The following is a 13,643-nucleotide window of genomic DNA, read 5'->3' as shown; positions in this document are numbered from 1 at the left end:
ATCAATCATTGTGTCTATTTGTATGTCTCTAAATGTTTTGATGAATTGAACATGGTGGACCCTGTTGTAAGTGTAATGCTTAATTGGGTCGTCCACTCACAGTTAACAGTCTTTGTATTGAGTTTGTGCTTGAAATGTACTGTAATTCTGCAAACTGTTAATACATATTTCAATCAATCAATTAAAATTGGTACGATGCAACCCTCAGGGACACAGTCCAAGTGGAACAGCTCAGACAGGAGAGGATACCAACTCAGACCATCTACAATCTACAAGACCATTCTGAATGTTTGGTGTCTTCAGTTGAGTTTGGTCACCTACCTCGGTCCTCGGCTGATGTGGCCTCTGACCATCTATAGGTGCTGATGTCAAAGGTTGACAAGCTGAGAGGTTGGTCAGTTCCTTTGCCATGCAGGAAATGGCTAGATCGTTTGGGAAAGGCATCCTGGCACTTACTCTGCCCAGCCTATAGCAAAAACAGGGTTTGTTCCAATGCTGACAATGTCTGTAAATATACGACAAAACCATTTTTATGGTAAAGCATATGCCCACAGACCCACAATATAACTGTTTTAATAGTCACAGTAACATACCCAAATATATCTGTCAGAACATTCAGCAATTTTATTTCCATATCAACTTTAGATATGCTGACATGCTTTAGAACAACTACTACTACGAACATTAAAGGTGTATTTCGCCGCCACCTACCTACTGTACCAAAGACCGGAGTTTGTAAACATCATATTCATATTAAACGCATAGAGCTGATTAGGCTACACCTGTTTTATTGTGCAATTCGAACTTTGACCACTTGGTGTCACTCTTTTGGGGCATTTGACCATTGATGTCATCGTGAAACGACCGGGGGCTGGGCAGCGCTACTGTACAGACCGATGCGGTGCCTATCCAATCCGGTGCGAGAGTTGGGCTTTTAAAATGGTACAGTGAGCCAATCAGGATGTAGTAAAATCCAAAGAACTGGCCGTGAATCAACCTCTTTTCAAGAGTCTGAAAAAAAACACGGCCCTTGCCCCTTTTAAAGTTCCGTGCTGCTGCTGCTGGCCTGGGGGAAGACAAGGGAAGGGGCCTGACTTGCGGAGGGAAACGGACTACATTGAAACTAGAAAAGAAAACAAACACACCCTCAGCATCGTGATCTACACCCGGAGGCATCGTTGTTCAGTCGAGGACAAGGTCTGGTGCTGTTTAACGTGGCTATATATAATCTTTGCTAATAACGCTGGCTAACTTGCTATGCTAGTTTAGCCGTGTTGCTAACCCATTTCCTAGTTGCTAGTTAGCTTAGCTTCCACCGTCAGCTCAGTGAGTGATTGCTCAAGTCAGCTAACATAGCTCTACTGAGAGATGTGCTCACTACACTAGCTATAGGCCAGGGAATGCTGTGAATAACCGACTGAATGTCCGTCTTTTGTTCGCTTCTGTTCTTACAATCGAAGGTGCTGCATGACATAAAGGTGCTGACTGACTGAGAACGTCAAAAAAATAAAGAAAATGGCGGAGCCGGACAAATTAAACATCGACTCCATAATTCAGCGTCTCTTGGAAGGTGAGAAGGACTCGCATTTTAAACGCTCACTGTACAAAGCTATGTAAATAATGTACCAATCTTCATGGTGGTTTGGTTAATTGTTTTGGTGTGTATTTCCTGGAACATTTGGTAAGTCAACGCTAGTCAGCTGAGTTGCATACAGTAGTGCTAGCCAAGCCCACACACACTTTGAACGAGCGTTATTGTTTGTTCTTGCGGACAAAAATGTCTCAAGTTTGTGATACTACTTTGGGGGGAATCCAATCCATTTGGCTGTTTTTATAGATCTTAATTGCTGCTATGCATTATTTGGTTGAGATTCTGAGAAATGTGCACAGTACACGCAGTGAAGTAGCATGTGTTGGCCTGGCTTACACCCCCTTGTAGATGGAATACTAGTTTAACTATTACTTTCCAGCCTGCTGATTTCTAAGAGACCATGGCCTGCAACGATACAGAACTATTTGCAATTATGCAACAAGTCATTTAAATTAAATAATACATTTATATTTTTTGTATTTTTACACTCATACACTCATATTTCAACTAATCCAAAAGGTGCCTTTGATATCAGAACAATGTAGCAGCATGGTTTTAAATTAATCTTTGTTCAGTATCTGTTTTGAATTATTTACATCTAAATAAATATATTATATTATCACAGTTTTCTACAGCCATAGCTTTATCTCTCCAAATCTAAAGTCTATTATATGCCCTATTTGTGCTAAATGTGAATAGTTAGGTGGGCAGTAACAGCAGTATACAATTTATCATTGTAGCAAATAAGTAGCCTTGAGATCCAATGGTTCCCGAGCTATGAGTTTAATGGGAAAGGATGCTTTCACTGGGTGCCTGTTTGGTTTGAATGGAAGATTTGTAACTAATTACCTATTGCTTCACTCTAGATTTTATCAAGCAAAACAGTCATATTTTTGTTACTCCTGTGTCACTAGTTGGAAAAGCATAGTTGTCATTTACACATTGCAAAACGCATATGTTAATCATTCAGTTCAGAAGCTAAAGAATGGCTTTTTACTATTCTTGTGAATCATTTTATTAGGTTAATTTTTTAGACTGACATTAACATTTGGTGAGCAGGATTTGCTTTAAAATTCCCAATCAGAAAATTCCTAACTATAATGTAAAATGTCTAAACTGCCTGCTGTGAGACATGTATTCATCATGGTTGTAGTTGGTGTATGAAAATACTGGTCTTACTATTTTCCCCATCTTAAGATCCACATGATGATGGTTGTATAATGGGTTATCACAGAGAAGCATGAATTAATGGTATATAGTTCATATTAATCACAGGAACAAGGTTGTGAGCTCCAGAACACTGTAGACTTGGTTTAATATCCTCTATCCTTGCAGCGCAGGTGCATAGCACATTTGCACTGCATCCATTCTTGTCTATGACTGGTTACCGTAGAAATGAATGTATGTTTATTGTTTACCTGTGATTCATAAGAACGTTACTAACTCGGATGGACTTGATGACTCTTCTTTGGCAATTATGTTATTTATTACATCTGTATTGCCTGTGGTCGTTCTCATGGAAAGTTGGGTACAGTTGGTGGGTGTTCTGTTTTTAAATGTGTGTGGTACAGGGTAATGTCTATCTTGAATACATTTGGCTAATACCTTGTATTTGTTTGTTTACATTACATACGTTAAAGTTGTGCTGGTGTAAGTGATTTTGATTATTCACAAATGTGTGTGTACAGCTTGAACCTCCTGGGAGTTTGACTTTGACTGTGGGCCCCAGCAGCTGCAGGACTGTTTTGTACACAGATTTACTTGGGCCATGATAAGGTTGTCTGCCAAACCCAGGAGAAAACAAACCGGCCCGATATAATGGCAGTATTTATATCCTATTATGTAACCTAGCTGACCCTTTTTTTTTGTTGCCAGTTTCAGATTGTGGCTTCAGTGGTTGGAATATATCAATACACATGTAATGTTCATATATTATTAATCCAACCCGTCTACTTCTGAGCAAACATTTATTGAGCAAGGAATAACAGTCTTTTGATGTAACATTATGTAGTGACAAAATTATCGCCTTCACAGCTCAGCAAACCCACCTGCCTGTGTTTGCAGATCAAACCAATTAAATGTGTTTGGATAGTGAGAGGTCTCAGTTAGATTAGCCATTAGAAGGTCTTTATGAACTTGTCTATCTTGCTAGTAGTATGTCTGGGGAGCATGACGTCACATAATCCTGCCCACAACGGCACCCAGCACGGGGCATGGAGATGGGCACCAAAACAAACTGTTGATTCTGCTGCTCCCTACTCCCCTCCAATGGCTTTGCTATTGTGCTGGCCCAACTTTTTCTTTTCTAGCCCGTGCTCAACACAGCGGAAAGCCTTTTGTCCGTGGCCCCCAGCCTCTCTCCCACACCCCAATCTAACTAAGCTCACGGTTGCCCATCGGCTATGTGGCTAACTTTGGAATAAGCTCTGTGATGGCTTAGCTGGTCATAATCCAGGTTTAAAGTGACGAGCACCGCTACAGTATTTATACCTACTTCTCACTGTTGAGGGCAATGTTTGTAGTTGGTGCCTTGAGATGGAGGCCGCTTCATGTTTTTTCTTCACACCCATTGGTGGTTTCTACTTAACCCTTAACAAATGTGTATAGATTCAATTCACAAGTTTTTACTTGCTGTTCTAATAATCATCCCACTTGGCTATGCTTGCTTGCCATTTCAAGCTGTTGGCTTGTGGCTGTGTATTTCGGTGTTGAATAGCTAACAACGGTTAAATCAATCACACCCATATAATGTTTGTTATAGAAAGCTTCACTTTGCCAGAAAGGTAATGTCACCGGAAAAACGTGATACTATTCCTTTGCCAACATGTATGAAGTAATCTGTGCACTTATGTGATCTTCTCGTATGCTGCTCATGTATCCTGCTGTTGCACAAGCCCACCTACATTCAGGGGCGTCAATTGGGGTCCCAGGGGATGGCAATTGCCACCCCTAGAGTTTGCTTTTAATCTCAATGTATTTTTGATTAATCAGTTTTTTGTTTTTTTACAGTCTATGATCTCAGTCTACGCCCATCCATCCACATGTGAAACTGAAACGCATGTAGACACGGTTTCTAGTGTGCAACCATACTTTCATTATTTTTTCTTCTTTTCAACCTGGTGTCCCTACTTTGGGAAACATTTATTTTCTCCCACCAAACCAGCGTCAGTGTAGATCTGTTGTCGAAAAATTTAATGGGCACCCTGCAGTGTGCAGCAGTTATCTTTTTATAATTTCTCAAATGATTTAAGCATGCACGTGTGTGTTTGTTGTTGAAAAACACCATCAAGCCATAGGCTATTTTTAGAACCATAGTAGCCATCTGTCGGTGTCAGCTCTCAGGTGCATTCAGCAACTTTTTTTCACACCTTCCAAAAGACTGATCTCCCGACTTCATTCTACTGCCAGTCTGTATGGTGAAATGGTGCTTAAGTGTGGTCCCCTTGTTTCTTAAATGATGCCTGTGCCTACATTGCACAGCTAGCCATCATAATGTCTAATAATGTAATCTATGCTGTTGCATACTTAGTTGCCTCAAGCAATGATGTTGAGCACTATCCGCCCTGTGTTTCTGATGCAAAATAATCTGAAAGGACACCTGGTCCTCGATTGTGGTAAAACTCACAATCGATGCATCCACAGGATGGGATGCATGCTATTTTTTTTTACTCTATAACGCTACATTGTGAACGACAAATCCATGTTGAAATCATATTAAAACAGCCACTCGGTGCCATGTTGAGTGTGTGCAGTCATGTCAGTTTCTTGACCATCAAAACAAGCCGAAACACATTTCCACGTTCATAACATGCCCGAAAAACAGTGCCGCGTTGCCAGTGATTCACTGAATTATTTTTATCCATCCGGGGTGAATGCACCTTAAAATGACTCAGCACCACCATCAGGATTTTGGACGGGTGCAGGTAGACAACTAAAATATTAACTATTGTAGAGTTAAAACACCAAAGCCCTATATACTTAGTTGACTGGTGTCGTCCAAACAAATGGTCAATAAATTCAAATATAGCACAATCATATTTGTCAAACCACAAAATATTCGGGGCCTAGTGGCCTACTTAATTTCCATGTGACCCACTTGAGAGATCACCTGTGGGTCCAACAATTTTGCCTTTTTTTAAGTAAAGTGTCATTACTCAAAAATGCTATATCGTTTATCATGTATATCATATCACTGACAACACAACTTATCACCATCTTAGCCTCAGTTTTCATTAAAGCTTGCCTGATTTTTCCATAGAAGGTAAAGAGAAACTTGTCCAAATGAGTGTGGAAAGTCTCGCAAAACCTGTCGTGCTACGTATGGAAATGCAGTGTTTCTCCCTATAATCTTTTAAGACCTGGTGGTATGTAAGCTAACATAATAACATTCACTAGCTAGTAGCTACTAGTAATCCCAACTAGAAAAGCGTGCTCCTTGGCTCCCAGGACTGTCAGTTGTGGGGTGAAAGGGTGTGGATTCATTGTCTAGCAGTGCACAGATGATGGGGCGCAGCTGACAAGAGTTTGACGTTCATAATATCGTAGAATAAAATAGGATGCTGGCCATGCAAGATGGCAGTGTCCATGGATTTGTTTTGTAATTTGATGTGAACAGTGAGTGTGTGGACGCATGGTGGATGAGTTGAATGCCTCTTTTCTTATGTGTCTGAGACGCAGGTCTATCGGCACCACCATCTCGATTCACGCCATTTTGGAAAGAACTTGTGGGGGGGGGGGCTACTTCCCTAACAGGTGTTATTGCTGATGCTAATGATGAAGGCTCTGTTCCATTCTGGTCAGAGTCGGGGTGCTGCTATTGTGCGTGTTTGCTCACTGGAAATGCTCTGCTACACCAGTGGTTCTCAAAGTGTCCTTGAGTGTGTTCCAAATGGCCCTGTACAGGTCTGTAGGTCTCAAGAGTTATGGGTCTCCTTGAAATGAAGAATAATTGAGATTTACACTAAATGGAACAGAGCCTTAATTAGTATCATCGGTAAAACCTGTGAAGGAAGTAGGGAAGCAGTTGGAAGTTGGAGGAGTTATTCTGTGTGCATATAGCCCATATTTCGTTCCAAAGTGAACACTGGAATTACAGGATGGTGTTTTCACAATTGTCTTTTCACATGGGGAGTGACACAGCAAGTGACGTTGCACTGTGCTCCTTATGTCAATAGACCTTGTGTATCAAAACGGGATCTGTGGCCTAATGCATAAATCAAACTATGGGTCCTTGAAGTTTAAAGGGTTGAGAATTACTGTTAATGCCTTCATTAGACATTTATTTGTGTTGCAGCTGGGAGTCCCTCTCGCACTGGGAGCCCTTTCCATAGAGGTAGTTACAAAGATTTGCTTTGTTGCCCTCCAACGAGCAAATCTTATCTTTCCAAATAATGCTTAAATCATTTCATAATGTTTTTACCCAAAAAACAGAATCTAAATCAGTTTCAAATTGCAGACGAATAGTTTTTAGGGACCAACTTGTTTCTCGTCTTTATGTTGTCATTCATCCATTGCTGCTACACTGACAGTGCCAAAAAAGGGAGAGGAACTTTGGAAGTGTGATTAAAAAAGAACAGATCCACAAGCTAACGTGAAGCATTACCTTCTTGGTCTGATCTGTTCTTTTTTGCGAGCGACACGTTGCACTTCTGTATGAGGAATTGCAACTGATGGAATGTGCACTGTATCATGATGGTAACAATGTCTCTGTAAAGGCAGATTGTGGATAGCCCTGTCCCAATTTAATACATATCATTCGTTGCTGTCCTGAAGAAACTCTATTTTTGAGGATTTTTATTTTTATTTGTGTTCAATGCTATTGAACACCCTTTTTCGTCCGTGTGTTGGTTAAAAAAAATTGAACCAATGGAAAGTATTAAAGTGCTTCGGTGAAAACCACCTAGATACTCAAATCTGCCAAACCAGCTAACCCATTTAGCCTTTTTTTAACACGTTTGTGAACCAGTGAAAAGTATTAAAGCGCTTCAACAAAAACCTAACTCCACTTGAGCTGGATGTTTTTTCATTTCCTCAAAAAGGAACATTTGGGAGTTAGGTGGTTTCTTCCAGACAGCAGAGATATAATATAAATCACTTTTCTTTTTAGATGATGGCATTACTGTTTATTGTGCATAATAAATTATTTTCCATGTTAAATACATACATTTTCCAAAATAGTGGAAATGGCAGATCTTCAATCTCATGACGTGGATAATTCCACACTGGTGTAAGAATTAATTAATTAATACATGGCAGTGAATGTTAATTGTCAAGTAAACTGTCATGATTGTGACGGTCCTAATTATTTAGACATTAATCGTTTACGATCTAATGTAAACATATTGCACACCCCTAGTAAGTGGACTGTCAACTCAGTAAATGGTTCCTTTTTCCAATTCCTTTTTAATGGAGGCAAGGAGTACACTTACACTTGAAAGGTTGTTTCATACACACCAGGTGATTGCCTTACATACTTATATGGAATAATCAGCTGCTTTATTGCAATCTACTTTTGCCATTGTCTGCTTTTTCTCAAAGTTCTCATTTCACTTTCCCACAATTATCTACCAGACAAAAACAAAATGGGTTGCTTGTCAAAATCCTTGCCAACATGCATGCATGGATGGTTTCCTTTTGATAGCTGAAACTGTGTGAAAACCATTTGAGTTGACAAACCTGCTACATTCCACTACTCTTATCTGACAACAGCAGTGGAGCTACTGACATAACAGCTGAGTTTAGTTTTTACTTTTACTAGTTTTTACATTTTCTGATTTGGTTTAATCAATACGTTTTTTTTTAACTGTGATAATGCAGCTCAGCTCATGGCATTCCAACTCTGCTTCTTCTTTGTAAAGATGATCATCTTTGATATACAAATGCTTACTAGCTTCTTTCAAATTGTGAGCCTTTTGCAGGCTCTTTGCTATAGTTACATCAGTAAAGCCAATCGAGTGGGGTTGTCTGTGTGGGCTTCTCTTGGACTGGGTTTGATCAGCTTCACAAGCAGCCAGACCTTGCACTCATTGATTTAGCCACATCAGACTAGTTGCATCTGACTTTCTGAGATCACACTATCTAACTCACACCTGCATGCAACTGCAAATTCATCATTCATCATCGGTTAAAGTTCTACACATCTACGTAATCCTTTAAGGCCCCTTTTGTTTACTTCAAATTCTGTGTGTGTGTGTGTGTGTGTGACAGTGTGACAGTGTTCAGACTGAGCATGGGTCCACTTCTAATCACTGTTCTGTCTCTTTGTCCTGCTTCCAGTTAAGGGTTCTCGGCCAGGGAAGAACGTCCAGCTGTCGGAGAACGAGATCCGTGGCCTTTGCCTCAAGTCTCGTGAAATCTTCCTCAGCCAGCCGATCCTGCTTGAACTAGAGGCTCCTCTTAAAATCTGTGGTGAGTTGTAATGAACTGGCCTGGGTCAATGACTGTAAAATAACGAGAGCCACCAGGATGTGCTACATTCACTGGCCATTTCCATTGCCCTACCTGTCACCCTGACTGCATTCCTACTCTCTGTCTCAGAGTAAGAATGTGTATTAGAATGTGTTGCCCTTTAACAATAGCCGCAATAAAGTTGAAATGAGAACCTAGCCAGAGCTTCAAGTTTTGCAACATACAGTATTTTGACTGTGTTCATTGACTGCTCTGTCTATGGTCTGGTAGCCTGTATGCCCTAACCACTTCTATATTCCATGTTGTTGTCAAGACATGGCGTTCAAATTTTACTTCTCTGCTGCCCCCTTCAGGTGATGTCCATGGTCAGTACTATGATCTCCTGCGATTGTTTGAATATGGAGGCTTCCCTCCAGAAAGCAATTACCTGTTCTTGGGTGACTATGTGGACAGGGGGAAGCAGTCCCTGGAGACAATCTGCCTGCTGCTTGCCTACAAAGTCAAATATCCAGAGAACTTCTTTCTGCTGCGCGGCAACCACGAATGCGCCTCTATAAACCGTATCTATGGCTTTTATGATGAGTGTAAGTGTAACACAAACCCTTGTCTATGGCAAACATGCTTTTCCCATTTATTGGTGTCATGCCATAATTGTTGGACGCAGGCCAGTACTCATCTTGTCCCCACCTGTTATTAGGCAAGCGACGGTATAACATCAAGCTGTGGAAGACCTTCACAGACTGCTTCAATTGTTTACCTGTGGCTGCCATTGTAGATGAGAAGATCTTCTGCTGCCATGGAGGTAGGCCTGTACAGTGTACATATTTAATATACGACTTTTTACCACAAGTAGGGGTCTTGCTTTTTTTGCCTTCACTATCGTTTTTTCAGGCCTGACGTCGAAATAAATAAATAAAAGTTTGCTCTCAAAGAATTGTGCCGTATTTTTACGATTTTTCAAAAATAGCAGACGAGCTTGTAGATCTGCTATTTTTCAACAGATAAATTATAACATAATGCTTAGTTAAAACACCAAAAGGGGTACAGACTGGATTAAACCCTGTAGCATTTTGCGTTCCAAATACAATATATTAAAACATTTTATGGCTCTAAAATTCTATTCTCAGAATTTGATTGTGATTTGTCATGTCCACATATTCCTTACAGGCCTCTCACCTGACCTCCAGTCTATGGAGCAGGTACGCAGGGTGATGCGCCCCACAGACGTGCCTGACCAGGGCTTGTTGTGTGACCTGCTGTGGGCTGACCCCGACAAAGATGTCCTGGGCTGGGGAGAGAATGACCGCGGGGTGTCCTTCACATTTGGGGCGGATGTTGTCGCCAAATTTTTGCACAAGCATGACATGGACCTTATATGTAGGGCACATCAGGTAAATTGAACTAGACTAGTCTGAAAGCAATGTTTAACTTTAGTAAACTGTGGGTCATATCTGTTGCCTTTGAGGAGCCGGTAATAAGATTTCATTGACATTGTGCATGCCGAAACGGGTTTAAAAACCACAGTATGTGGGAAATGAACCTTGGTGCTTTTAACCTGTATTTTGCCTACTGCAACCAATAGACTACCAAAGGCCTGACATCACTTGCTCATGCTCTGGTTTGCGGAAGTATATTCTCTATGGAGAATAACATTGGGTCATCTTAGAATCGTCTCTAATAGAGTGCCGAAGTCCTGACGTCACTTGCTCGTCCCCTCGATTCCCCTGGTTCACGGAAGTAATTTCTCTATGGAGAATAACATGGGGTCCTCTTAAAATCTTTTCATATAATCGCTGTGGGCAAAAATTTAACAAGCTGTCTCTGCGTTATTGTCAGGGAGGTGTCTCTGTATCGTTTGCGACAGTCAGTCACTCATATATGATACAATCTGAAAATGTAACTAATTCTGTAGCAGTAACGATAGCATTTACCCTCAGTCAGTTGATTCTTCATATCCATATGAGTGAAGCAGCCTGGATGTGCTCCAAAAAATAAACAAACTGTCTCTGCAATATTGTTGGAGGTGTCACGGTATCTTTTACGACAGTCACTCTTTCTAGTGAAACATTTAGTAATTCTGCTGTTATTGTTTTGAGCTTCCTACCCCAGGTGCACACATGTAACCGGGGGTCCTGGGGGATCCTTGTCTCCCAATAGGATCATACTCTAACAGACTTCCAGGCTATTAAGGCCTAAGGGGCTGTTTTGTTTCCGAGGGACAGACCTTCGTTTTCCCGTCCTGAGTCCTAATGTTTAATGGAGGTTTTTCCCCAGAAAGGGGAGAGTGCAACAGCTTAGGAACTTGGGGCCCTTGTCTCCAGTGGGATCCTATGGGGAGACACGAAGCCCCCATGTACCCCCAGGTCAATAGCAACAGCAGGATAAGCCGTTTGGCACTGGCAGAGATTTGTCATGGGCGCAACCCACATACTCCACTGCGCTGCTCATCCCACAAATGCATGTTCCTTACTAATGGGGCACCATTTGAAAGTGAAATATTCAGGATTTCCAACGGTGTAAAAGTTATTGCCAAGAGGCATTGTTTCAACATAGACATAATCTACCGAACACAAATTTCGGATGGTTGCAGAGGACTTGCATAGATAGAATCCCAAGGCACTCTGCTCAACAACATATGATGGTATCCGGAGAACTCGACAGTTTACCAACTCGCCTCAGCGAAGATTCTTCATCGTTATCCTAACGTGCTGTCTTCATCAGGGTAGAATATCAAACCCACAGATGTTATAGTTGATTTCCAAAGTGATCAAATTATTTTGTGCAATTAAATGGTCAGCTATTCAATGATAAAAAGTTGAGTATATGAATACTAATGATAGTAGACTTACCAATTCAGGATATTGTTTACTAATGAATTGCATTGTTTCTATACTTTGGTGTTTAAACTTTAGCATTCCCACTTCATCTAGTGTAAACTCTAAACGACTATCCTCAGTAAAGTAAACTGGCGAGTTCTCCGGTATCCCATATGGGGTACTTGCTGATCTACCCTAGCCGAACAAAGTTCAGCGTTGGCTGTATGCTGCAGTCTTTAGTCTGCGTTCCTGCTCATATCACATTTAATTTACTGCCATGTAATCTTTGTCCTGAAGGTGGTAGAAGATGGATACGAGTTCTTCGCCAAGAGGCAACTTGTTACGCTATTCTCGGCCCCCAACTACTGTGGAGAATTTGACAATGCCGGTGCCATGATGAGTGTGGATGAGACACTCATGTGCTCCTTCCAGGTGGGTAGACAGACCTCATGGCTTTTCAGCCTACTATCTCTTTAAACCTTTGTTTTTAGCTGCCTAGCTTTAAGCATTTCCTGCCCTTTTTTTTGCCCAATGAGTCATCATAGATGAATCCTGAATGTCCTAGAAAAATCTGAGAATACCTTTCATAGTTTGTTTTGTTGTTTTCTAGGCCTCAATGTTTTAAATACTGTCAGTCTCAAGAAGTCCTAAAAAGAACCGCTCTTTTAGAATCTACCTAGTCATACTGACCTGAATTATCATGTTTATTTTCTCTGGTGAAATTGGTCTCTTGAAGGGCAACATCAGTGACTTTTAACCTGAAGCAATTGAACCTCACAATTGAACCAAAATGGCAGTCGGCCATTACTGTCCATTACCATTAAATTAAAAGTAGATTTTAATTTAACTGTAGATTTTAATTTAACTGTCTGAAACATGCAGTCACCTTATCTTTAACTGTGTAAAGGCCTATTCATAGTCCAGTTTTTGGTGAAGAGGTGACCACCGCGTGGTCAATAAAAACGGATGTGAGCGGTGACCACCGCTGCGTGACATGTAGTTTTCAATGGTCACCTCTTCACCCAAAACTGAATGGGCTTTAAGGAAAACGCATCTCTGTCCCGTCTGCCAGATTCTCAAGCCAGCAGATAAGAAGTTATATTCTTATGGTGGCGGAGGTGGAATGGGATCCGGGAGACCAGTCACCCCACCTCGAAATTCAGCCAAGGGCGCCAAGGCCAAGAAATAACAGCCGCTGCTGGATCCTATTCCCAGAACCAGCCAGCCCTGTCGCTTCAACAACACTCTTCCTCTACCTCCCAACTTGTTTCTCCCTCTTCACCAAACAAAGCGACAAAGCAAACAGTATCCAGGGTTCAGTTCTGCTTTTTTGTTTTTCTCTAAAAACTATTTTTACTCGTTTGTGTGTCTGATTGTGTGAGTGTATGTGTATCTGTGAACGAGAGAATACAACAGTGATGGGAGTTTGTTGTATACAGTGTGTATGTTTTCTCCTGTACCCCCTGCTGTTACTCTGTCACTTTGTAGATTTAAATGAGTCCTAAGCCCTCAGTGATGTAAATGCTCACCTGGGGGATGGGTGGGTGGGGAGGGAAAGGGGGAGGAAGAGAGAAAGGATCCTTTACTGTTTATGTTAAGGTCCTGCACTGTTTAATGCTAAACACAAGCTTTTGTACATCCTGTTTGAGAGGTGTGTATGTGGGTGGGGTGGGAGAGAGGGAGGGTTTGGGGGGGTTGGGTCGGGGTGAAGTTGCACAGTGAAATTGTAAAACCTGATTTATACTTGGTTGCACGTCGGTGTCGTGCATCAAACATAGTAGATCTGCAAGCTCATAATGCATCTCTCTGCAAAGTCTTGAGCTTGTAGA

At 41.3% G+C, this 13,643-nt stretch overlaps 1 protein-coding gene across 1 annotated transcript; it reads left to right on the top strand.

Moving 5' to 3' along the window:
• Positions 1-1,022: 1,022 nt before the first annotated feature.
• ppp1caa (protein phosphatase 1, catalytic subunit, alpha isozyme a) lies at positions 1,023-13,342 on the top strand. The gene is made up of 8 exons (XM_083779380.1): positions 1,023-1,197; positions 1,461-1,570; positions 8,867-8,998; positions 9,352-9,582; positions 9,696-9,800; positions 10,166-10,389; positions 12,112-12,246; positions 12,887-13,342. The coding sequence occupies exons 2-8, from the start codon at positions 1,516-1,518 to the stop codon at positions 13,001-13,003; spliced, it is 999 nt and encodes a 332-aa protein (XP_083635506.1). The 5' UTR covers positions 1,023-1,197; positions 1,461-1,515; the 3' UTR covers positions 13,004-13,342.
• The last annotated feature ends 301 nt before the right edge of the window (positions 13,343-13,643 follow it).

This window comes from Protomyctophum parallelum (genome assembly GCF_964188405.1).
Source record: "Protomyctophum parallelum genome assembly, chromosome: 13".
In the NCBI taxonomy this organism is placed as follows: Eukaryota; Metazoa; Chordata; class Actinopteri; order Myctophiformes; family Myctophidae; genus Protomyctophum; species Protomyctophum parallelum.
This window is presented reverse-complemented; position numbering and strand designations above follow the sequence as displayed.